We start from the raw sequence: 26,777 nt of genomic DNA, 5'->3' as shown, positions 1-26,777 counted from the left end.
TTAGTTGGCCTCTGCTCTGGCTCTTCTGTCTGGGCCTCAGTTCCCACAGCCAGTACATACAACCTAAGGGCTGAAGCCGACCAAAAGAGATCACAAATATGGCGTGTGTGTCCAATTACACCAAGAGAATGGAGTGGAAAGAACATAAAGTGCCCTGGTGTGGAGTTGGATTCCACTGAATCAGCAATCCTCACTTAACTCTCTTTAGAAGCTGTCTCCTAGAGAAATTTGGTTTGCCTATTTAGTTCTTCATATTTCAAAAACCCACACAACAAAAAAATAATATCCTGGTTAGCATTTTAAGCATTTTACATATTTTTAATTTATTTTATTTTGTATGTATAAGTGTTTTTGAATTCATCTATTTATGCACACCACATGCATGCCTAGTGCTTCCAGAGGTCAGAAGAGGGCATCAGATCCCTTGGGAGTGATAGATAGTTGTGAACCACCCTGTGGATTCTGGAATTCGAACCTGGGTCCCTGGCAAAAGCAATAAATGCTGTCAACCCTGCTGAGTCATCTCTCTTACCCCCTCACTTTATGTATTTAAGAAAAAAACCATTGACTGACTGATTTTGTGTGTTGCCATTCAGATCTAGAAATTCACACGTGAAGCATTTTACTCTGCCACTGAACTACACTGCCATTTATGTGCATCTTTTAGACTCCTCCCTCAAAGTAATTTTGTGATGTAGGAGTCTTAAAATTCCAGCATGGGTGGGAGAGAAGCTTTCAAAGCTTCTCCCCTATCTGAGGAGCTACTGCAGCTGATGGCTGCTGAAGAGTAGAGAGTCATTATTTTTAATGGATGTGTGCTGTGGGATAATGCTTTTATATACTGGTTTAATAAAATGCTGATTGGCCAGTAGCCAGGCAGGAAGTATAGGCAGGATAAACAGACAAGGAGAATTCTGGGAAGAGGAAGGCTAAGTCAGAAGATGTCAGCCCACTGTCCAGAGAACAGCATGAATGGCACACAGATAAAGACATGGAACACATGGTGACATATAGATAAACAGAAATGGGCTAAGTTTAAATGTTAGAGCCAGTCAGCGGTAGACCTGAGCTAATGGCCAAGCAGTTTTAATTAATATTAAGCCTCTGTGTGTTCATTTGGGTCTGAGTGGCTATGGTACTGCGGGACTGTGAGACTGTGGGAGCCAGGTGGGACCAGGAAAACTTCAGCTACAGATGTGGCTGATAATAGACTTCCCATGCACCAGTGGATGGCCCCAGACCCATGCACACATGATTAGCACTAATTTGACTGGGGGGGTAGAAACTATTTAATAATAATAATAATAATAATAATAATAATAATAATAATAAATAGAATAATGAGTTATCAGGGAGGTAGATTGGTGGGTCCTAGGGGAGCTGGAGGGAGATAGTAGGGGCATGGATAAAATTAAAATGCATTGTATACATGTATGAAATTCTCAAAGAATAAATGAAATTGTTATTTCAAACAAGGAGGAAGTTGAGATTTGTGTCTCTTAATATCTTCTCTTACACAACTTTCTTCAGCTCTTCTAACAGGGCTAATGTGATCATCAATTAATGAGGTAATGTGGTTTGAGTGGGAAACATCCCGTATATGCTCACTTGGTCCCCAGCTGATTCTCCATTTGGAAGGTTTTGGAATGTTTAGAAGGCAGATCCTCTCTGGAAGAAGTGGGTGTCACCAGAGGCAGACTTTGAGACTTGATAGCCTGGCCCAACTGTCTGTTCACTGTCTGTTTTCTGAGTGTGGATGCAATGTGAAAGGCCAGCCTCTTGTTCCCACCACCATGTCTACTTTGTCTAATGCCATGTCTTCCCTGCCATGATTGACTGTACCCCTTTGGAACAGTAAACAAAAAAAAATCCTTTCTCCCTGAAGTTGCTTTAGTCAGGGTGTTTTATAATAGCAACAGAAAAGTAACCAAGAAAAGAGACACATAGACTGCCAAGTACAGACAGTATGAGAATCAATTTGAAATTCAGAGCCTGGACTGTATACCATGGAAAGCCTATGCTCATAATATATGGCTGAACACATTTTAAATGCACTTATTGGGTTTTAAGACTCAATGTCTCCACTGAAGAGTAATTATAAAATGTTTTCTGGATCATCTTTCAGGCCAGTTAGTCTTCTGAATGCTTGAGGAAGGAGGCACATTTGGACATGCTTATTTTACAAATATCTATTTTAGAAGAGATGGATAGCTAACTGAAAAAAAATGCTGGAAAAATATCCTCACAAAGAAATGAAGTTTCATAGATCATATTGAAATGTAATTGTGGGATAATGCTTTTGTACACTCGTTTAATAAAACACTGATTGGCCAGTAGCCAGGCAGAAATTATAGGCAGAATAAGAAGACAAGGGGAATTCTGGGAAGAGGAAGGCTGCATGAGGAGATGCCAGCCCAAAGTCCGGGGAGTAGCATGTAATGGCACACAGGTAAAGCCACAGAAAACATGGCAACGTGTAGATTAACAGAAATGGGCTGAGTTTAAGTGTAAGAGCTAGTCAGTAGTAAGCCTGAGTTAATGGCCAAACAGTTATAATTAATATAAGCCTCTGTGTGTTCACTTGGGTCTGAGCAGCTGTGGACCAGGCAGAACACAGGAGAAGTTCCAGCTACATGCAATGTTACACTGCTTTCTGTTGTGTGATATTTGATGGTGTTCTGACACATAAAGCTTGCTTGGAGTCAGAGAGTGGAGCTAGACATTAGCTGACCATAGAGATTTGGAGGACTGTAGAGAGAGGAAACAGGAAGTGGTAAGGCGGGGCTGAAAGAGGATCTCAGGTCTTTTTGGATAGAGGAACAGAAGAGGTAGGAAGCAACTGGCAGCTGTTCCCTGTTTTCTGATCTTTCAGGTTCTTACCCCAATATTTGACTCCCAATCTTTTATTGGTAAAGATTAATTAGATTATGCTTCAGCTTTCCTGAACTCATTATTGTTTACTTAATAAATTGTATAGGCTTTGATCAAAATCATCAGTACTTCAAGACACTGACCAATGCCATAGCTTCCACGTATGAAATTTAAGGCTCCTAAAATCCAAATTTATTTTTGGAAGATGGGTTCCCTGGTAGCTCTAAAAATGCAAACCAAGATAGTTATACTATTGAACTGGCTAGGTTTATGTTAACTTGACACAAGCTAGAAACATCTGAGGGGAGGGAACCTCAATTGAAAGAAAAAAAAAATTGCCTCCATATGATCAGGCTGTAAGCAAGCCTGTAGGATATTTTATTAATTAGTTATTGATGGGAGAGGGCCCAGGCCATTGTGGGTGGTGATAGCCCTGAGCATGTGATCCTGAGTTCTATAAGAAATCAGGCTGAACACATCACAAAGAATATGCCAGTAAACAGCACCCCTCCACGACCTCTGCCACACATCCTGCCTCCAGGTTCCTGTCCTGTTTGAGCTCCTGCTCTCACTGATATGGAACTATGAGTGAACCAAACCCTTTCCCCCTCAAGTTGCCATTGTCATGATGTTTCATCATAGCAATAGCAAATTTAAATAAGACAACTAGAAAAGGCAATTAGTGTTGGGAATAATCAAAATAAATATATGGTGTCTTTCTGTATACTAGCCTTCTTAGAACACCAATGGGTCACTGCTAAGTCACAGCAAGGTCATAGTTAATAACCCATAAAACTCTTCAACCATAACACACCTCCACACAATGTCTTAACCAACAACAGTGTTTTATAGACAATTCTGAGACAGTGTTCTAGTGCTGCCCCAGGTGGCATTTTATTGATAAACTTAAGAAAGGCAGAAATTTAGCCACCAGAGATATTTTTTGTGTGTTTTTCTTTAAAAACAAAAACCACAAATTGTTCATTCTTGCTCAACAAACACATTTAACTCTTGGATCTGACCAGATTTCAGACAATCAAAAGAGAATCCTACTGGGCAGTAAAACATCCAAGGCCACAATCTGCCACTGACTGCATTCTACATAGACCCCATCCAGATCTTCCTGAGGGCAGCATCACTCATCTCTGCCACCCCTCTAGCTGAGGAATTACACAGAAAAGCTGGCATTCCACAGAAGCTCAGCCATTTCTAATTTCAGCTTTTTGGTGGTGGGGGGACCTCATGTTTTGTAATATTGGTCAAGGGAACCTAGACATAAAACTCCCAGACAAGGACTTTTGTATGTTTACAGAAGTAATCCATACAACTACAGCAAATGAAGCTAAAACTAGTCTTGTGTATGTGCTACCCAGATGAGGAATCAGAAAATGAGCCAGAAATTCAGATGCTATTCTAGTCCTCCTCTTGAGGAAACACCTTTACTAATAACATAGAATATGACAATCATTGCCAGAGGGTCCTTAGAAAACCAGGCAGACTGGTTAGGCATTCAAAAGCCCAAATTTTCTATCTCTGGTTACCCCCACCCCTTTTTTCTTACTCTTCCAGAGTAGCTATGTACTGCCTGGGGCTAGTTTGTTTGATCTGCAGCTACAGAAACAAACAAAGCCATTTAAACCAAATGTAAAAGGTTATGAAGAGGAATGGGGGAGTTAGTGAAGTCTGGGCAGAAGAGTGAAATATGGGTTTTCACACCAAGGAAAGGTTTTAAATTGAACATGACTTCAGGAAAAATCAATTTGCTGTTTCCTTTCTTGTCATAATTCCTCCCTACAAATATGACCATTGCCAATTATTGAAGAGCTATCATTACATAAACTCTTGCAATGGAGTTTATCCCACAGAGTAATCACATAATGTAACATCAATGATGTCACAGTCTGTTTCCATGGTGATAAGAGAGAGAAAAAAGGGTGGGGGATGTCACGCCATGACAGTCCCTGTGGTAGGAATAGAAATGCTACTTATAAGGTCACTCATGGTGCTAGGGTCCTACAATTACTATTAAAACTAACTATTGGGAAGAATGATAGAGAACCTAAGAATGCTAGACATCCACAAGACAGTCATCTTATCCGTAAATATCATTTTACAACAGCTATTAGATTCGTGGGGGACAGCTGAGCATGCAAGCAATTACTATAATAAATACATAGAGCCTGGGGAGAAAGCTATTGCTTTCATCTAGTCTTAGTCCTAAGCCATTTTTACCTGATCTGCCATCACGCTGAATGTCCACGTGGTACCATTCCCCATCATTGGCTTTCTTCTGAGTGGCCTTCACTTTGATGGTGCCTGAGCCCATATCAAGCAGCAAATACAGGTTGCCATCAAGAAGTTCTACAGCAAAGAAGTCAACTTTTGTGTTCTTTTGGCTCCGGACATCTTTTCTTTCTTGGGGCTTCCCATGAGTGAAGAGGATCAGGCCATTGGGCTCAGTGGTACGAAAGTCAAAGGAGATGGAGCCCATACGTTTGGTGTTCCACTTGGGCAAGCTGATGTAAGCCTCTGGGGTCTCAAAGTTGATGGGGTCCAGTGTGGCCACATTCTCACATTTGAATACAACTTCACCATAGATTTTCATCTTGGTGTCCCCAATCCGGGCCAAGCGAGACAGCTCCAGACGGATGTCATTATTCTTATAAACAACCTGTCAGAAGCCAAACAAAAGTGCCATATGAATCAATCTTGCAAACAGTATCAATCCATCACTCACTGGGCATCCACGAAAAGGGTCTGAAGCATCTTCAGGACATAATGGTCTGAAACAACATGTGAAACAAAAGACTCATTAAAAAAAGCACCCCAAGAGATAGATGTCTGGGGTATATACAAGCTCAAAATGAGCCTCTACATTGCCACTCTGTACCTTTTATTTTTCTCTTTGTAGCCTGTTTCCAGATGTCATAAAGTTATCAGTATGAGTTTATGAGCCAAATTCAAGAGATACTGAGTTGTACAGGTACAAAATACACACATATTTACTAAAGCATCCTTGGTAAAAGGTCAGAAACAACCTTAATGATCATCAATAATAGATGACATACCTCTATAATGGAATACAATGCTGCCCTTTAAAATTAGGTATTGCCTCTGGTTTTTACACGAGTCCTTCCAACTCATTTTTAAGTGGAGTTAGAAGCAGGACAAACTGATAATTATCTTACCATTGCATGAAAATGGAGAATCATAAATACATAGGTTTATAAAAGTATGAAGTATCTTTGGAAATAATTATGAACTATGAAATTTTTAGAACAGTGGCTTTGTGGAATTCATATTCAGGACTGGGAGACTTCCATCTTCACAATGTTCTCATGTTTTGTCTGATTATTCAAAACTGTGTGGATGTTTTGCCTTTAAGGATGATTGACTGGGCCTGAAGAGATGGCTCACTGGGCAAAGTGCTTGCCACACAAACGTAAGGACCCAAGTTTGGATTCCTAGAACCCATTTAAAGCTGGATGTGATAGTGTGTGTCTGTAATCCCAGTGCTTCTATGGCAGGATGGGAAGCAGAGACAGGAGACCCTCCCTGAATTCCATGAACTGGGTAACCTGGCATACGCATCTGCAAACAACAGACTGAGTCTCGACCTAGGTGGAAGTTGAAGACCAACACCTAAGGTTGTCCTCTCACCTCCACACATGTCATGGCATAGGCATGTCTTATTCGTACACATATACTCATCATAAACATATACAAAAGATCTTTCTAAATGATTGAGAGCTATGAGTATTGGTTAGGAGGAGGGTGCTGTGAAGTATTATTTTAAGATGTGTTACATTCTGTGGAACATTTGTTTGATGATGTGAAGATGTGTTACATTCTTTTATGTTGCATTTGTTTAACTCTATGAAGCTGTGTTACTTTGCATGTCTAAAACACCTGATTGGTCTAATAAAGAGCTGAATGTCCAACAGCTAGAAGAGAGAGAAATAGGTGGGGCTGCCAGGCAGAGAGAATAAATAGAATTGGAGAAGAGAACAAATGGGGAGGAGCGCAAAAAGGAGGAGAGGAGGACTCCAGGGGCCAGCCACCTAGCTTCACAATCAGCCACGGAATAAGAAGGTAAGAAAGGAATATAGAATAGAGAAAGGTAAAAGCTCAGAGGCAAAAGGTAGATGGGATAATTTAAGAAAAGCTGGCTAGAAATAAGCCAAGCTAAGGCTGGGCATTCATAAGTAAGAATAAGACCCTGTGTGTTTATTTGGAAACGCGGTGGCGGTTCTGAAAGAGGGGAAAAAAATAACTACAGGAGGGTATGTGAAGGGTTTTATTTTATAATCACATTGAACATGCCTTTGATATAGAGGCAAAGCATAATACCCTAATTTAGTCAGTTGGGGACATTTACTTATATGGGAATTGAAATTTACAAAAAAATTAGTTTATACCAGAAATTAATTTGTCCTATAAGAGATACATCAGGAATTTCCATCTCCTTGTTCTCCCCAAGGCAAAGTCCACTTTCACATGGCCATGGCCGCAGTCTCGGAGAGGGTGAGTGGGAGGGGAAAGTGAGAATATCAACTAAAAATGAAAAAGTCTGTTATGAGTTTCCACACCTGGAGTAATCCGTAATAACATAGGGATTAATATAGATTTCCCAAAAATATATAAAATATTTTACCTTTAGTAGTACTTTGTATGATCTCCCCCTGCCCGTGAGTGTGTGTATGTGTTCTTATGTATAAGTACAGGTGTGTGTGTATCACAGCATGCACGTGGAGGTAAGAAGACAACCACAGGCATCAGTCCTCATTTCCCACCTTATTTGAAACAAGGCCTCCTCTTTGCTACTGGTTATCTGGTCTACGAGTTTCTAGACATTATCTTGTCTCTGTCTCTATCTCACCACAGATGCACCAAGATTACATATGCACACCGCTGCTTCCAGCTTTATGTGGGTTCTGGGGGTTCTGAACTCAGGTCCTCACATTTGCAGAGCAAGGATTTTATCTGCTGAGTCGGCTCTCTAGCCCCAGACCTGAAATTTCTATGCAGTATTTCTGCATGATCTTCAGTGGTCCAATTTTTGAGTGACATCACATCCATACAATAATACTAACCATGGCAGATGGAAGGGAAAGGATAGAGAAGGTACACAACTTTGGCAAAGTCTCTGTTTGTTTCCTGTCTATCAATGAGAGTTGAAGAGAGAACTGATTTGTGAGGAAGAAAGACAAGAGCTGCAGGAAGTGTACAAAAATCTCAGCTATTTGGAGGTGGTTGTGACACTTACTGTTAATCTTATATCATCCTTTGCACACTCCTGTCTCATTTACACTTTTGGTAAAGCAAAAAGGCTTTGGAGCCAAAATCAATCTCACCATCCATTCTATTTCAGTGAGAAAACATTAATTGAATGGGTCGCTTTAATCCATATAATTTGCTCTGCAACATCCAACTACTGACTGTTTCCCTCCTCTAACCTGTCACCAGGCAATAATCAAGCAGAGCTGTTGACTTTGAACAAGTACAGCCAGTGTGATCCACAACTATGACAAAGCATTGAAAATTCTTCACCTATTATGTAACTTTGACTGTGGACCTAACTACAGTCAGTACCATTGAGAATAGTAATGATTTTTAACACTTACCAGACACCTAATACCAAGCTCTATAGTAAAGGCTTGTCATCTACCATCCAACCTAGACACCACCCATTTGGCAAACCTGGAGTCATTCCTTCATTTTATAGACACAGAAAGTAATTAAGGAAACCACTCAAAGGCTGCTACATGTAGAACAGGACTCAAATCCAAGCATCAGTTCCAGAGTCCACGGGCAGCACTGCCCACATATTTATTAGTACTACCATCCATACCCAAGATGTTCCTTATTGGTGATGTAGAAAGTCATATATGATCAGCTTTCCAGTTCAAAAGCTGAATTTCTTATTTTATTTTCACCAGACTAACCATGAACAAAGAAAGAAGAACCCAACAGGATCCTCAGACAACCACTCAAACAAACAAATCATAAAAGAAACAATCAGATTTTGAATGGCAGTGTCTCTTTTCTTATCCCCAGTATTGTGGGTGCCCTAGCATGTGTAATCTCTGTATGGGAACCAAGCTCTGCCTTGCTCAGTATCTGGATGAAATACTTTTGACTTTTCTCCTTGTAAAAGCTATTAGTGGACAGCAATAACTCATCCAAAAGAGAAAGAGGAGGCTTGGTACCCTGAACAATAAATAGAGAGAAAAAGCTCAAACAGCTGCCCTCACAGGGATCCAAACAGAAAGTGAAAAGACAAAGGTCTTTTAAATGAATATGAAGACCAACTCTTCCATGAAAAGGGTACATTTCTGAGCCTAGGACAGACAATGATAAGCAGAATGCAGATTTCTGAAGAAATGATCAGGAAAATCAGAGGCAGAAAGCAGCTCATGATAACTAGACTTCTGTCAAAGCCTCTTGGTAGACAAGCTCTCCATCATAACCCCAACAGTGCTTATCTGTGTATGTGGAATTTCTTCAGTGGTGAAAACAATACACCCAACATCTTCCTTTGCTGACAGTTAAGTACTCTTGCTGAATCTCAGTTGTATTCGTCTCCTCAATCTACACCTTCACAATGATCATTTTGTTATTCTAGGTGAACGTCGAAGAAGTTAAATGCCACACATAGTAGAACACAGCGATGTGTGTTCAACTGGCCCAAAAATCTAGGGAAAAGCAATGCAACATCTTGATCTGCTGCAGGTTGGAACTCTACTGGGAAAAAGTAGCTCCAAAGTGAGATTCTGTAAAATGGCAACTACCAAGAAGAAAGGGACAGGAGGACAATTGTCTCGCAGCCCTGAGACACACAACTGTTGCTACTGTCCCTGCACCTCCTACACATACTCTAAGCAGAAGCATGCCACAGGCTGGCAGAAATATACGGATGCCTTGGGTGTGTGCACTAGGGCATGAAACAGGAAGCCCAGCCAGACCTTTGCCCAAGGTGAATGAACATTGGTACTGTGTTCTCTGGAAAATATGGCTCTCATTTAAGCAAGTGTCCCCAACTGATGGACTGAACCAGACAAAACAAGTGGCTTCAAGTGACAGAAAGCAGCCTTGGTTGACAAGTGGTCCTGGCAAGAAGCAATTAAAGACAAAGTAGGAACAGTGCCCCATGGGGGAAGATGTCACATAGCCTAAGAGGTAGAGTATAAGAACGACAGGTTAGTCTTAACTGTCCTACCCATGGATTTGTAAAGACTATTGTTTGGACTTATAACTGGTATTTAGGAGACCAGCTGGGAGAAGAGCTAAGAACAGAGGCTCTGAGTTAAGGCAAAGTCTCTCTGAACAAATATATTTGTTTTCATCTATGATCACAATACAGAGGCATATAGATAAACTATGAGTGTGAGAGCAATAAAATAGTAGTAGTTACCACCAATGGAGAGCCTACAATGTGCCAGGCTCTTTGAAAAACACTGTTATATATCATCTACAATAAACAGCTGGAAACACTGATACTAGCCTTACATCATTGACAGGTGCTGTGGAAGATAGATACTAGACCAAAGTCACATAGTCAAGGAGGGGCATAGCCAGGACTTGACCCTCTAACTCTCTTGTTGCACCAGGGCAAAGGTATGCCCCAGGAATGGTCACTTTTAGACTCTTTTCTAGGCCATATCTACACATAAAGCAGAAATCCCTCAGTAGTATATAAAATTTATCTTGACACACAAAGCTCTTTGTACCTACCAGGATCCCTTTCAAGCAGCCTCTTATACCTGACTGTCAGAGTCACCTTGAAAACTTCTATATGGATCATGTATTAGTGAGACTCTATCTTTGCTCATCCAGTCCCTTGGTTTTTTTCTCTCTTCACCAAGGTGTATAAATAGCACCCCTTCCTCGGGACCTCCATCCAAAGTCATCCCACACCTTTCTACCTATGTTGATCCCACCATTTGACAAATCAGAACCCTATGTTGCCAGTAAGTGATGAAGTGTTTTGCCCCACTGCCTAATATCTTTACTTTGGTTGGGAGCTTGCCTGTACATGCTGAATTTTAACATTAAACTCTTCCCTGATTACTGAGTTGTAGTTGTAAGGCAGATCCTTAAGAATTGACCAAAGTTTTCCCCTCAGAGAAGTATTTTCCACTCCCTTTCCACCTCATCTTTGGCCATACTTAACTTCTTGTGAACAGATTTGCATAAGATCTGTTGTAAATTCTATACCCCCCAATCCTCCACCAAGAAAACTGGAAGGAATGAAGTAATGCATGTCCAGATGGCACATGGAACAATTTATACTGTCAAGTACTAGGAGGTTCAAACACTTGGCCTTTCTTTTATCTTGATTGTCAAGCATCTTTAATCATTTGTGGGGTTCACATATAGGACGATTTCAGTCAACTCACCTAGCCAGCTTTAAGATCTAATCATTTACAAGTATGTATGTGACTTGGCCACTGAGCTCCACTGTGATGATCCAGATCTTTGGAAGGTATTTGAAAGTGAGGCCATTGGAGACACTCTCTGAGACATTAAGAGGTACAAAATATGGTGCTGGAGAAGTCAGCCATCAGGGTACCTTAAGCAGAGCAATGTTAACTACAAATCTAAATACAGTGTTTCTGCTTTATATCCACATGTGGAGCCTCTAAGAAACTAAAACAAAGATAGTTTATTCCCCACCCCAGTTTAGTGCTTTGAGAATAGATAATAATAAAGTGAGCTTTTGGTCTCTAGCTTCCACAATGCCACAGCTTTTAGAGAAAACTTTTGGGCTAATCTCATTATTATGTGACACTCCTTGGGGTAAAGAAACAAATAAATGACTAAGAAGAACGGCAAAAGAATCCAGGTTCTGGGGTCTCCACAGAATCACACAGCCTATTATTTCTGTCCCTTTCCCTTCCATGCCCCAGGCAATTGGTGACTCTGGTCAGCTGTGATTTCTCCTTCCACTGAACAACCTTCTCCTTATCTGTCACTTTCAACAGTTAACTTTGTTACTATGAAATAAGTACAGTCTGATCTTCTCAAAAGATCTCAAATACCCTATGAACAAAGTGTAAATACACAAAATTATACATTATAGCTTTTAGAGTCTGAACTAGTTCTTAACTGTATAAATGCTCAACAAATCCTCATACCTTCATTAAATTAGATACTAGACTCAAGTGGCAGTATGAGGCCATTGTTAAGTTCAAGGACTAAGAAGTCACCCTTTGTAGTGTTTAAGCCTGATCTACCCACATCAGTTACTTGGCATTAGATAAAGTATTTAACTTGATTCAAACTAGAGACAATGGATAATGTAGATGGCAAGTCCCTTCTTACAGGATTGTAAGAAATACTTGAGATAATATTACTCTGAATGAAATGACTTGACATAGTTCCTGCTCCTTAGTGAGTATTCAGTAAATGTTACTTTCTGTGAAAAGTTATAAATTAAATCAACAGACAATCTATCTTGGCATGGAATTTTTGTCACAGGGTAAGTCTTAAATGTATTGTCAGCCCAAAGGTAGGGTTATAGCTAGTGAGACACTTGATTTAACAAGCTCCTAAATTAAATATCTATATATAAAATGAATTGTTTATATTAATCATTTAATGTGATGTTTATTATATATCATAGGATGCATAAATGGTGACTACTCTCTCTCATACATAGATTTAAGACTGATTATCATTAATATCATTTTCTATCATATTTCCTATCACTAACTTACCAAATTCTGACAGTGAAGTGCAAGCACAAATGTGGCAGCAGATGGTCCTCTTAGCTTCCAAAGTCAGAAGAACCTAATATTTGGCATGGCCAGGACCACATCTGCAATTATGGTCTTGCTAACAGGGGTCAGTAAACTCACTCTGCCTGCTGAGAAGCAGCTGACATCCAACCTGGGGCCCCAAATGCCGACTGCTACATACTGTACTGCCTGCTATTTACATGCTTTAGAGTTTGGTACCATTGGTTAGTATCTGCCAAAGATTAAAATAATAAACAAGTAAAAACAAACACTAAAACCATGAACAGGAAATGAAAACTGAGTTTCAGACCTTCAAGGCAGGAGCCAGAAAAAAATTCTCAGTTCTAGCTCAAAATAAAAGGTCAAAAAGATTCCAGCTGAACCTGAAACCCAAAGAATACTGTTGACAAGTAATTAAATTTCTTTTAAATGCTGTGTGATCTAGTAGGCTATAGATCAAGTGAAATACATCTACAAGCTGAGTCCCAGTAGGGTCTACCAGCCTGTGTCCTCTGATCTATGGTACCATCTGTGAGAGCTTAGCTAGGAAAAGATAAAAGGGACATAGGGAAAGCTGCAGTAACAGACAAGCTGGTGTTGAATAGTGAAGTACTAATACCTAAGTAATTCTGAGTAAAGCTACCCAGTCATGTGAGCCTGCATGCATAGAAAGATAGAGGGGGTAGAGAGATGGGTAGGGAGAGATAACTGTGGACCATGCCTCATGGGTCCACCCCCATGAAGCAAGGAACCACAATGTCAGCCCAAGTGCCTCACTAGGCAAAATTGATCCTACGTGTATTCCAGTTACACTTAGGCTTACACATTTATTTGCCGTCACAGTCACAATGGCACAGAAAACCCTCCCATCTCTTTGATCCATATTAGCAAAGGTGTTCCTCTACCCTCCATAATGGAGGATGGTATTCCTCAGTAACTGATATCATTACATTCCACTTTCTCTTTCCCATTCAACCTAGAGAAAGCCTTGGAAATCTCCTCAAATGAAATGCTCAAGAAATTAAGAGGAACTCTTCTCTAGCTTTATCACCCAACACAAAATCCAACTTAATAAAATTATCTTCCTATATTAAACTACTACAAAGAAAACAATCCATTTAGAGGTTTTAAGTAACCATTAGACCTTTAGCTCTTGACCATGGAGGATGCAGGGGAGCACAAGAATAACCATCACCAACCGGCTAGGGGATGCTTGACAGAGAGATATTTTCAGAAGCAGAATTACAGTGAGATATATTTGTCTCTCTGATTGATGCTCAAGGGCATATGATTAGAAATTTGATGCAAATTGGATCTTCCCTGTGCTTTCTAGGAATGACACTCTTAAGATCCTCATAGCATGAGATTTATAAACAGAAATGGTGCATTCCTGATGTGACCATCAATGCATCCCCAAGAATTAGCAAAATCCCTGGTATATAGTAGAGAGTAGGTAAACATCCACTCTCGTGTCTTTCCCCTTCCTATGCACCAAGCAGACATACTCAGTGAATGCCTACATTCCCTTCTACCTTAGAATATTTGATGAGGGTGCAGGCCTGACTGGAGTAGAAGTTTCATGTCACAGAGCAAAGGAGCTAAAATCAGTTAAGTACGTGGTACCTGATGTTCAAAGGCTCTAAAAATACTTAAATTATGCAACTGATGATAAAAGGGGAACCTATTAGAGCATAAAGGAAGTCTTTAGCAGTTTGATTAGAAGGTGACAAAATCAAAATGGTGGCTTCCGGAATTACAAGGGATATACTATGTTATTTTTATTCCAAAGTCTAGAAATGGCTCTAATCACCATATCGTTTTCTTAAAAAAAAAAAAAAAAAAAAAAAAAAAAAAAAAAAAAAAAAAAAAAAAAAAAAACTCTCCAATGGCTCTTCACCAATTTCGGAATTAAATGAAGTTTTTTTTAGCCTTATATAGAAGACCCTGCCTCTCTAGTTCCTACTGTGTTGTCATCTCACCAAATTATGCATTTCCTCCAACTCATTATCCCAGAGATGGGTCTCACTTGGTTTTGCTGGATAATTGCTATTGACCATATGAGTCATGGCTTAAGTAACCCCTCCTTGGAAACTTTCCAGGGTTCCTATTCCTTACATGGCCCCTGGTAGTCCAGGTCCTTTCTCAGCACCGGCATGGTACCATGTTATAACTACTACTGTCTGTCTCTCCTGGTAAGTTGACATATCGTCAAGCAGAGTAAGCCACACCTTCCTTTTCTATGTCTCCAAGTATTTGTCATAAAATGAATGTATGAATGATAAAGTAGAGGTATGTGGAGAGGAAAAAGAGACAAGATCACAGGACTGCTTGCTAATACCTCTAAGACAGTGCTCATCATAGTCAGGAAAGAAACCTCGAGGTTCATTCTGCCTGACAGTAAGTGAGGAGATGGTGGAGGCAGGCAGGTAAATGGCATTTGATGGGACAATGTGTGCATGCTGAGGAAATGTGCTATAAGGCTGTCTATATGGAAATCTCTGTACTCTAGAGTGGCAGTTGTTATTATTTTATTGTGCCTTGGTGGAACACTGATAGCAAAAGTATAGAACTCAATCATAGAGTCCATCAAGATCTTCTAAGAGATTAGCTGCTAAAGCTTAGCACCAACTCTGCCTTCTTCTCTAGAGTATGCTAAAGGGTCACTATAAACTTCTTCTATGACAATGAACCTTGGACTTGTCATCCGCACGTGCATGTCTTGAAATGTTCCTCAGAGCTATTGCCTTCTGTATCCAAAGCCAAACAGAAGAAATTAATTCCAGAAATGAAGTTTTTGGCCACAACTGCTGAATGTCAGCAGCTAAAGTGAAAAGAGGTGGATGACAATGGACACGACAGCCAGAATTTGGAGACAGAGATTTTATGAAAGGTCTAAATGCAGAAGAGTATAAATTCTATTAAAAGATGTCGTGAAACAGAATCCGCAAGGAGTCTAGCAAAGTTGACCAAAAACAACAGCAGCATACCAGACAGGCAAGTATTTCAAGCAGTGCCGAAGACCAAGTAGCTGTTTCAGCACCATGGATAGTGACAGGTTTTGCAGAGGAGGCTGCTTATGGAGGGAATTCCAGTAGTACTCTTAGGAGCTAAGAAGACACCTTCATACAACACATCCCTTTATTGTGTGAAACCTACGGGCTTCTTTGTAGCTGAGCAACAGCCAATGTGGGTCTGCCTGTCAAAAGCAATTACAAACTATTTCTTATCTGGCCGGCTAAACAGTTCTGCTTCTAGCCTAATGAACATCCTAATCAGATGGCTTTTCCAAGAGGTCCAAAGAGGCGCCTCTATAATCAGTAGGAGACATGGGGAAGGTGGTGGAAAAATAAGACATGCTGGTAGGTAGCTGATAACAGAATTGTCTCCAACACGGTGCAGAAAACAGCAAATAAGAATTGGGTCCTGTTGACAAGACAGACAGAAATACTAAGGATTTTTTTTTTCTTTTTCTGAGAACAGTTCTTCACTCCTTATTAACTTTACACTAAAGAGTCATTTGACAACACTCCCCACCTTCTTTATGAGTTTCTTTCCAAGGTGGCAACCAATTTTAATTTTTTAATTTAATTTTTTCATTCAATATATTTTGATCATATTTTCCCTTTCCCCAACTCCTCCTAGATACGTCCCACCTCCCCTGCCACACACACAATTTCATGTTCTCTCAGAAAGAAAGGAAAAAATCATGATGATAATCTTAGCCTAAGCTCACCTGTGACTTTCTATTCCTTTTTCTAAATCTGCAGAGAACTTGATAACCACTAGATGTCCCTTATGCTGTACACAGCTTACCTAAAATGAATTGCACTACCAGTTACACAAATTACATTCAAAGACGTGTTTCCAAGCCTTGACTCTCAGGTGCCTACCATAATTCCTGCAGTGCGTCCCTCCTCTGCTTTATTTACTAAACCACCTCTATAGCATTTCAATCACAATTTAAGGCAGGGTATCACTGGTTCAATTAAAAAGCTTTATAGTTATATAAAACAGGTAGAGATAGTGGACAAACAGTTGAATAGGAATATTTGAGAAAATATTTCTCAAAAAGCTAGGATACCTAAAGAGGTTAAAAATTTATTATCACTTTCAAAATCCAGTATTAGTTTTAATACAGACAGAGAAGCCATAGCTCAGTTTAAATTCAGGTTTTTGCATATCCTGGGAGATTGGACTCTCAGAGTCAATGCAACTAGGAACAGCAAGTAATTAATTTCACATGTCAAATTTGAGTAATTAAGAGTGGCTGCCTAGGAAATGAAGAAGGAAGGACTTATGCTGAAATCAATAGACAATGTCTGTTACAAGAGTAAGAAGGTATACTTGTAGAACCTGAATTAATATATTAGCTCTATCCAGGGTCCTGGGTGTGGGATGATGGTTCTTGGTGGAGCAGAGTGGTTAGTAGCTAACCTGAACAGAGGGCTTCCGAATTGATCAGTTGTTAGTGTTTTACATAAAATAAATTATTTAATCCTGATTGAAAAACATAATTAAGCCAAGACACCACAATAGTGTTGACAGCAAATGGGGTACTATTAAAACTTACTGGAATGTAAGTATAACTTGGAACTTTTCAAAATTATCTGGGATACAGGGCCACAATATTTGATCATTACTATTTAAAGGCATGTAGGTTTACTTTGTTACTGTATAACAAACTTCTTCAACTTTGAAGTGAGACATCGTATACTTACCTGAAAGGTTGTCATAATTATTACAGTTCTTTAGCCAACATCCATAGACTAGCTCCTGTGCACAGCAAAAGTCTATGACCACTACCTTCATTTTACAGAGAGATAGAACATAGGAATTGCAAATGCTGCATATATGCCTAGGATTATGCCAGGATTAGGTCATGGAATCAGAATGGAAATGAAGGTGAGTCTGGCTTCACAGGGTGTTACTGTACAATTACTAGTATCCTATGATATAAGGTAAGTTGAGTTTTCTTTAACATACTTCCCCCAGAGAATGGAATTAGAACAAGGAGTCACTAGAAAAAATTAATCTTTCCTTGCTATGCCAAAGCTGACACATTACCATCAAGATATTATGAATTAAGCACATGCAGGCACTGAGGAGGGTCTCCACTGGACCCATCTCCTTCATGGGTTGTAAGAGAGTTGGAGAGGTGATGAAGAAGTCAGCAAGTACCTGCATCTCAATTTCAAATACAAAGCAATTTTTTGAAAAAAAGATGAAATCCCTGCTCTGACCTTGCGTGGTGGCCTACTCAAGCCCACAAGACTCTCCTGATGTCATCTCAACTCCCCTGTCAGAGACCACCTAGACCCTTTGTGACTTTTCTCATGGAACAGATGGCCAGAGATACTGCTGGACACAGAAGAGTGAGTGCCAGGCCAGCTGAGCACACCTGTTCCCACAGACCTGGACCAAAGTCCACTCACAACAGCCAGCTGGTAGGAACTGGCTACCACTGATCCCTTGTCCAGAACTCAGACTGGCTCTTCCTCTTACTCATCAGCTCCTCAGTCAGTATAATTAATGGTTTATTTTCATAATGAGAGCTGGGAATGTTGCCATACACATCTGTTCAGGGGCATTTGGGTGACCTAAATCAGACCTTTCCTGACAGCAGCCTCTGGCTTCATTCAAATGGGCCATCACTTTGTTTACTTATGGGGTATGGTTGTAAAAAAATATCCCTGGAAGATCAAATACTTGAAGTCTGTAAAGGGGGATGGCATCTGCCTTTGAAGGAGTCTGAAAATGGTCCTCAAAGATGTCAGACTCTAAGCACTGAAACCTGTAAATGTTCTCTTGTTTGGGAAAAAAAAAAAAGTCTTTGTAGATGTGATCCTCTATTCTCCAGATGGGCTCTAACAGCATCACCTGTATCCTTTTAGGAGGGAGGCAAAGGTAGATTGCACATACAGAGAGAGAGAAGACAATCCGAAGATCGTGGTATGGACTGAAGGAATGCAGTCCTGAGACAAGGAACATTAGCAGGTACCAGCACCTGGATGATGCAAAGGACTGATTTAGACTCTAGGGGAGCACAGTTCTGCTGGCATGTTTGATTTAGCACAGTGAAACTGACTTTGGACTTCAGAACTGTGATAGAATGAATACATTTCTGGTTTTTAAGCATTCTCGACTGTGGTCGTTTGTAATTGAAACCACACGACATTAACACACTTGCTGTCTGTTCTTTCCCTACCCCCTGCTTGGATTGGACTTGGAATAAATCCCCAGAGCATGACCTGTTTCCTTTGGTGTTTGCTATCCATGAACTGCTCAGGTTGGTAGAGGAAGAACTAAGTTAGATTTGAAAATTCTTTCTAGCACTATTAATAGCAGAAATTCCCTCTTTGGTTGTGACTAGTCTTTGAAATGTAAACCACCATGAAAATGTAGCTGGCAGGCTTTGGCTCCTCAACATTATGAAGTATAACTTCATGTGGTACACAGAAGCTGTCCAACTTTCATAACATGCCATAACTGAAGTTCATACCAAAGCAATAATTAATCACAAGGACTGTACAAATTTTTTAAAATGCATAAGTTATGTAAATTTCATCATACTGGAGATTGTCTAATAGGACTGACATAACCTTTTTCCAGAAGAACTTAGGATATTGTGTAGTAGACAGAGATGTATCATTATTTGCTCACTAGCCACTTATTGAGCAACTAGTACACACAAAGTACCATGCTCGAAACTGTGGAGCATGGAAAGAGCAGTAATTGGCTTTTCCTTCAGAGAGAAGTTTAAGGGACAAATAGATAGATGCATTTATTCAGTTATTAATCCAATCATTATCTCTTCCGTTTCATAGTCTTGGAAATAAAATTTTTAAAAAGCATATAGCAAGAAAGCTTCAGCCACAAGTGACAGTGTTAGAAAACTTGAAAATTAGCTTTTTACATGAAAACGTTTTAAGGATATTTCCACCTTCAAAGCAAGGATAAAGCTCCTAATTCTGGATGTGAATAGGGACAAGGAGCAGTCACAGAGTACTTTCCAAAGTATGGAGTCAAGAGGCTGTGGCAACTCTGCATACGGAGACAGTTGTGTGGCATGGTCTGTTTGAGGAGTTCCTGGCAGTGGAATATTATTTTAACTGGGCAAAGGCATGTTACATGTGTTTAGGCTACAGAAAATTCTTTAACTGTGTAAAGGCATGCTACATTTGTTTAGTGATGTAAGGATGTGTGTTTAATTATGTAAAGATATGTGGCATTTGTTTCACCTTGCCTACCTAAGGCACCTGATTAGTCTAATAAAGAGCTGAACAGATAGTAGCTAGGCAGAAGAGGGATAGGCAAGTCTGATGAACAGAAAGAATAAATAGGAGACCTCTGGAACAAGAGAGAACAAAAAGAAAGAGGGGGCACTCCTGAAGCAAGAAGCTAGGCAACCACCAGCCAGCCAGACACAAGAAGCAGTCAATGTAAGATACACAGAAAGAAATAAAAGTAAAAAGCCCTGAGGCAAAAAGGTAGACAAAGAGAAACAAGTTCATTTAAGTTAAAAGAGCTAGCCAGAAATGAGCCTAAGCTAGGCCGAGCAGTCATAGCTAATAATAAGTCTCCATGTTATGATTTGAGAGCTGGTTGGTGACCCAAAAGAAAAAGCCTGGTACAATGCACTCTGAAGGGCCTTGGGCTCTGTGACTGCCTTTTGCATTCCAGTTACTCTGGATGGAAGTCTGAAAACATGATTTCTCCAACCTCTTGCCTTCATGGTTTCTAAGGGAAAGTCTCCAACCTGGGGTTTCTATGACCTTAAACAAAACCTCACTATAATACCGAGGTTGTTACAAACTTGACCTGGTATCACTCCATTTAACGCATAACCTTGGAATCCTACTCAATAGCTAGAAATGCTGGTACTATCTAATTGGGGCTAAACAGAGCCAAGGGAACAGGGAAATATCCTGAGAGGAACCCAAAACTATGAAAACATAGTCTTGTCTTGGCTTCTGAATTTTGAGTTTATTGTAGACAGACATAGAAATAGAAACTACTGAAAATGTCATTAATGGTTTCTAAGGAGGTGTGTACACCTAAAAGGAATAGAGCAAGTTTTTTACCTGTGAGTAAAGTTGAGTAACACCTAAAGAAGTGCAAAGTCCCAAGTTTCTCCACACAATGTTCCCTGGAACTTTCACAGGACTAAACCTAAAGGGTCACTGTGTCCCTCTCTTCTATTGGGCCATTTATTGGTCATGCTATTGTCTAAATTTTCTTTTATTCAAGAGAAAAAAGAATCTTCAAGTTGCTGCCTGACATAATGATGCAGCTCTCCTGACCATTAGGTATCACTTGTATGTGCCACAATTCTAGAATCGAGGAGAGTGAAGAGAAATGCTATCCTCCATCCTTACCTTTTGATGGGCTTTCTGGAAGAAAAATACTGTCAGCATGGCCCATTGCACCTGAAAGATTCCTGGATCCTTATAAAGCTGTCTTCACTATTATTCAACTTGTAAGTGAGTAGACAAATGAAAAAAAATAAAGATAAAATTCTACAAGAGTGTTTTTGGAACTCAAGTAAAAGGTATCAACTTTCTACAAAACCAAAAATCTATTGATTCCAAATAATGAAAAGCAAGAACCGAATATGACAGTGGGCAAATCAACCACTTGTATCTCTCTGCTTTCTATCACTGGCTTCAACTTGACTGTGTAGCTAAACTTCCATGAGAACCCAAGGAAAGACTTTTATTTTACAGACAACAAAGGAAAGAATTCTTCCCACACTGTCTCTGCAATATTCAAAAGTCTTAACTCAGTTGCTCCCCAAGAAAAGAATAATGTTTAACTCATGATGAAAAAAGTTCTGAAACAGCATTACTAGTGTCCTATCATTTCAATTTTAAAAAGCAGTAGCCTTTAGAGTTCCCAAAATAGGCAATAACTGTCATTTTTCCCATAGCACTCCATCCTCAAAACCTTCCACGCTTGGGTTTAATTACTGAACACTTTCCAAGAAACCCTTGATGACTAATTTTCTGCTTCAATCATCCTCTTCCTTTCCCGATTCCTTCAAATTGGGCTTTCCCCAAGCCTCTGATGAAGGCCATCTTTCCACCTTACTACTATCTTCCACTGCTAATTCCATCCATTCATACATCTTTACCTGGAAACTAAACCCTCAGGTCCCAAATGTGAAGTGTCATCCCAAGTAAACACAGTGACCTTTTAGGTTTAGCTCTGTGGAAGTTCCAGGAAAGGTCCTTGAAGAAACTTGGGACTTCAAACTTCATTAGGTGTTACTCAATTTTAATTATGGGTAGAAACATGCCCTACCACCTTTAGGTGTACACACCTCCTTTCAGACACTTCACACCTCTTCATCCCATGCTTCACAACACTTCAGATGTACACACCTCATCAACCTACAATTAAAATCAATCTGGAGAACCTCAAAACCAACCTGTCTAGAAGTACAACCATCCAATCCTCCTCCTGACTTCATTATTTCTTGTCATGGTCACTCAAGTTCAAATATTTGTAGTTGTATTTGTGTGCACCTCCCCCCTGACTGTTTCCTCCAAATTAAATCTCTTGTTGCCACACCCATTTGATTCCACACCCAACATCTTTCTTATTCATTTTTTTGTGTTCTCTTCCTGCTGACACTTTTATTTCTACCTGCATTGTATTTGTTCACCAAGTTCACAGCAGTGGAAAGCTTACTAAATACTAAGCTCTGTAATTACAAAATGCTCCTTGGTTTCATGGAGTTTACACTGTAGTGAAGATATTACACAGGTAAGCACATTTGGACAGTGGTGCTAGAGATAAAAACAATATATAGGATATAGACGTTTCTGGATATAGAAATAGTCAACTCAACCCAAGAGAATAGGAGTCTAGATCAAGTCTCACACTGATTAGTAAAGTATCACTTCCAAACTATTTCCTAAGTTGAACTTCAGGGTCTCTGTTCTTCAATATATCATACACACTATTGTACATGTGGTTGTGATGAGTAATGTTCACAGGCAGACTGGCTAACCTGGGAGAAGGGAAGGAATAGGAGAGGAAAGGAATAGGACTCTTTGGAGTGAGTGAAAGGGAAGAGCTAGAATACAAATTAAGAGAACATGGTTTGCTTCAGAAAAGAATGATGAATAGATGAACTAAGAGAGTGGCAAGAAGGTAAATGGACACAAGGTGTCCACATACCTTAGGAGAAAAGGAGACTTAAAAGATGTGACAGGAGAGGAGAGAGAAATAAAGTTCTCTAGGTCTTATAGATAAATGGGTAGATAGCAAGTCACTTCTAGAAAAAAAAAGGTAGTAAGAATAAGAGATGGTGGTGAAGGGAGAAAGAAAAGAAGGGATTAGAAAATGGAAAGGACAGAGGAATGGAGGGGAAGGAGGAAGAGGAGAGAGGAGAGCATCCTGTAGAAGAGGTATCAGAAGTATCCTAAGACCGCATGATGCCTGGCAACAAGGAGGATGGAGGCTGTTTTTATTCCATTTAAAAGTGATACAGACACCACTCTTCACATTCCTAGCCCATTCACAAATATGTGCTTTCTGCAGCCAATTAATCTAAATGGAAAGACATTTCTGCCAAATAACATAATGTATCTGTGGTCTCAGTATCGTATGTTTTCCTGACATTTCCTTTCTCTGGTATTTCCCTAGAATTGAACTTAAAGAGCTTAGTTAAGGAGTCTGCACCATCTTTGAGGCAGGCATTTTAAATGTATTGATGGGCTGGAGAGATTACTCTTAGGTAAGGGCACCTGCTGCCAAGTCTGGTAACTGGAGTTCGGTCTCCAGGACGCACAGGGTAGAAGGAGTGTACCAACTCCCTAAAGTTGTCTTGTCATCTCCACATTCCAAACACACACACGTACAAATAAATAAATAAATGTAATAAAAATAAAGGTCACTTATCATACGATGGAAAGTAATGTAAACAATGAAGTGGAATGCATTTTCCCTGGGGAGAAATTAGGAAAATGAGCTCCAAGTAAATAATTTAAATTACAAAATGTTTTATTTATTTATCTATTTGTTTCCCTAATTTATTGACAGAGTCATGTGATGCAACCTAGGCAGGACTGGAACTCTCAACCCTCCTGCCCCAGCCTCCTGAATGCTCTAGAACTACAGGTGTCTGTATTATACCTCGACTGAAATAATTACTTCATTGAAGTTTTGTGGCAATGATTATTTTGACCCTGACAATGTTACATGATTATGACCATAAAAGAGAAATAAGAAGAGATGGAAGGAAAAAAAGGAGGAGTATATGCCACTTCAATACCATTTAGAAAAAGATTTTTAAAAATTGAGAGAAAACAGCAAAAAATAGAACAGCAACAAAACATCAACCACATTCCAAAGGTTTGCAAAATGATTTATCCTAAGTGTCCCACAGTTCTTAAATACAGACTATTTTAAAACTACAGAAGTAATTGCTGCAAATTTGGGCTGAGAGTACAGGACATGCACTACGTATTTATAAGAACACAGAACATGAAGAAAAGCCTCTTGCTAGCATTCTCCTCAATTCCATAACACATAATGTACTCAAACTATTTTCTCAAGTAAGTTGTCTTCTCGTTATTTCGTTAAGGTATGCTGTGTAAGGGTCATCCTTGACATCTTCATTCTTCTTACTCTATACTTTATTAGAAACAACCCACATCCTAGGACTAAGTGGGCTCCATGCAGATGGCTCCTTGATGTTTGGACAGCTCTAATTTTGTGTGTGTTTGTATTCATATTTCCACCTAAAATCTGAGTATTCTTCACCTTGATGCCTTTCTAGTAAAACTATGTACTTATATTACAATGTATTTATAGGATAAAATGTTCTTGCACGTAATCCTCCTACCTTTTGACCTCATATCTTTTTGGAACTGTGTTCCTTCTTATGAAAGATTCCACTGTGTTGTGGAATAATCTTTTTGTACACCATGAAAATGTGTCACTCAGATTATTTAACAAAAAAACTGAATGACCAATAGCTAGGCAGGATTTGGAGGCCATAGAGAACACTGAGAAGAGTAAGGTGGAGTTGCAAGCCAGATGCAGAGGAAGCAGGATGTGCAGGAGAGATAACAGCCACAAGCCATATAGTGAGACATAGATTCATTGGTTCATTTAAGTAATAAGAACTAGTTAGAAACAAGCCTAAGGTATATGCCAATCTTTCATAATTAATAAGAAGTCTCTTTGTCATTATTTGGGAGCTTGCTGGCAGGACAGAGAAAGACTCATCACACCACTGCATTGCTCTGATTATAGCAGCTCTTCCAAAAACTACCCACACTTCTCACCACTGTGTAAATGCCATTCTTTCCTTAATTCACTTCATGTCAGTGTCTTGTCAGCTGGTTTGGTGATGCATACCTAGAACCCCAGCACTCAAATGACTAACACCAGATGTCTGTGAAAGCCAGAACAGGGTAGATGACAGAGCTAGACCCTATCTCAAAAATGAACAAGAAAACAAACTACCTGCCACGTTAAGTCTCTTTTCAGTACCACACTAGTGATATGATTGATGGCTTTCCCAAACCAATGCTTGAGCCTGAATTCCCTGGACATTTCAACACCCCTATTTCTTGTAAGATTTACTTCTCAATGATGTTTAAAGCATCTGCATCTCTGACTACCATTATTACAACCTCTCTTGGTTTCTTTCACTGGCATCTCCTCTGTAAGAACTCTTCATGTTGAAAGCCCAAGAGCTCTTTAGCCATTATTTTGATCTAAACCATACTTCATGATTAAACTAAATATTACCATATGTGCTATTATTGTTAAAATTTACATCTCTAGCCATATATCTCATCACATGCTCAGGTTTATACCTTCAGACATCATCCTGACATCTATTCAATAAGCAAGTTTACTGAACTAAACATGACTAATTCAGAAATAAGGATTCAGCTCCCCTAAGCCCATTCCTCTTGAGCATGTTTACTTAGCTATGGTTAGCTAAACCTGAAGACACTGTGGATTTGCTGGTGATACTGTTTTGGTAGGTTTTAACTCTTTGTCTCTGGGGTATGAGAAAGGATTACGTTTATTGGCTAATTTATGGTAGCTGAAGCCATGTAGTTCATTCTGGCTAATTTGTTTTGAGAATAAATGATACATTCACCATCAGGCCAAGCATGATTTTTTCCCAGTAAGAAAACCCTCTGGCTGATGGATGGAAAGATGGCTATTCAGTTAAGAGCACTTGCTGTTCTTCCAGAGGACCTGGGTTCAGTTCCCAGCACCCATATTAGGTGGCTCACAAGCACCTGTTACTCCAGTTCCAATGAGTCTGACACTCTCCTCTGACTTTCTTGGCCACTGTGCAAATACATGTACATGTACACATACTTAGAAACACATAGACATACACATAAATATTTTTTAAAAAGAAACCCCCCTAAAATTTCTTTTACATTGTAGTTCAACCAGCAATGTTCCAATTAGTGACTTTCCTATTATCTCATGTCTCAAAGTGAGAATAATAAACAAAGCAAAACACCAGTGAACACACAAAGAACATGGGATAACAGTGAGAAATAGCTCCTTTGTTTTAAGCCTTTTAAATTTTAGAGTACTCTCTTGCCTTATCCCAACCCAGCCCTTTTACTAATAAAGATATTCTCAAGGACTCACTCCTTATACCTAACATTCAACTCTTAATTAAAGCTACTGACTCTATCTCCCAATCAGACTCCATGCCATCTGTTTATTGTACTGTCATCGCCACCATCTAGCCCACACTGCTCCATGTTCTTGTCTGGAAGGTATAAACAGCTATCTATCCTTATTCCACATATCAGAGAGAAGAATCATTCTAATTCAAAATAGCCACATGCAGGATAAAAAGACTCTGGTGTATGTTTTTATTGTATGGCTGAAAATCTAACTTGCTTTCTTTGGTTTTTTTTTTTTTTTCTTTCTATATTCCTTGACTTCATAAATCACCAGCTCCTAAGGCCTATGCACTTTCTGGTCCTTTAACATTTTGTCAAGCAAGCTTCAACTTCTTGCAACTCAGCTCTCTAAAATTGCTTTGCACTATCTCGTCTTCCTTTTATCAGAACTTATTTTGTTTCCTTTCTTAACAGCATTAGCATCACTGTTTATAATTTATATTTATTTTCTTGCTCTCTTTTTCCACCTACTGATATGACAGCAGAG

General features: G+C 39.5%; 1 protein-coding gene across 11 annotated transcripts in view; it reads right to left on the bottom strand.

Annotated features, from left to right (window-relative positions):
• Nrxn3 (neurexin 3) overlaps nucleotides 1-26,777 on the bottom strand; it is a 1,488,381-nt gene that overhangs the window by 1,070,737 nt on the left and 390,867 nt on the right. For all 11 annotated transcript variants that reach the window (XM_059279967.1, XM_059279968.1, XM_059279961.1 and 8 more), the window contains one exon: nucleotides 5,104-5,542. In XM_059279967.1, coding sequence (XP_059135950.1) covers nucleotides 5,104-5,542 — 439 coding nt within the window. The remainder of the gene's footprint in view (nucleotides 1-5,103; nucleotides 5,543-26,777) is intronic.

The sequence above is a fragment of the Peromyscus eremicus genome, chromosome 14, assembly GCF_949786415.1.
Source record: "Peromyscus eremicus chromosome 14, PerEre_H2_v1, whole genome shotgun sequence".
In the NCBI taxonomy this organism is placed as follows: domain Eukaryota; kingdom Metazoa; phylum Chordata; class Mammalia; order Rodentia; family Cricetidae; genus Peromyscus; species Peromyscus eremicus.
This window is presented reverse-complemented; position numbering and strand designations above follow the sequence as displayed.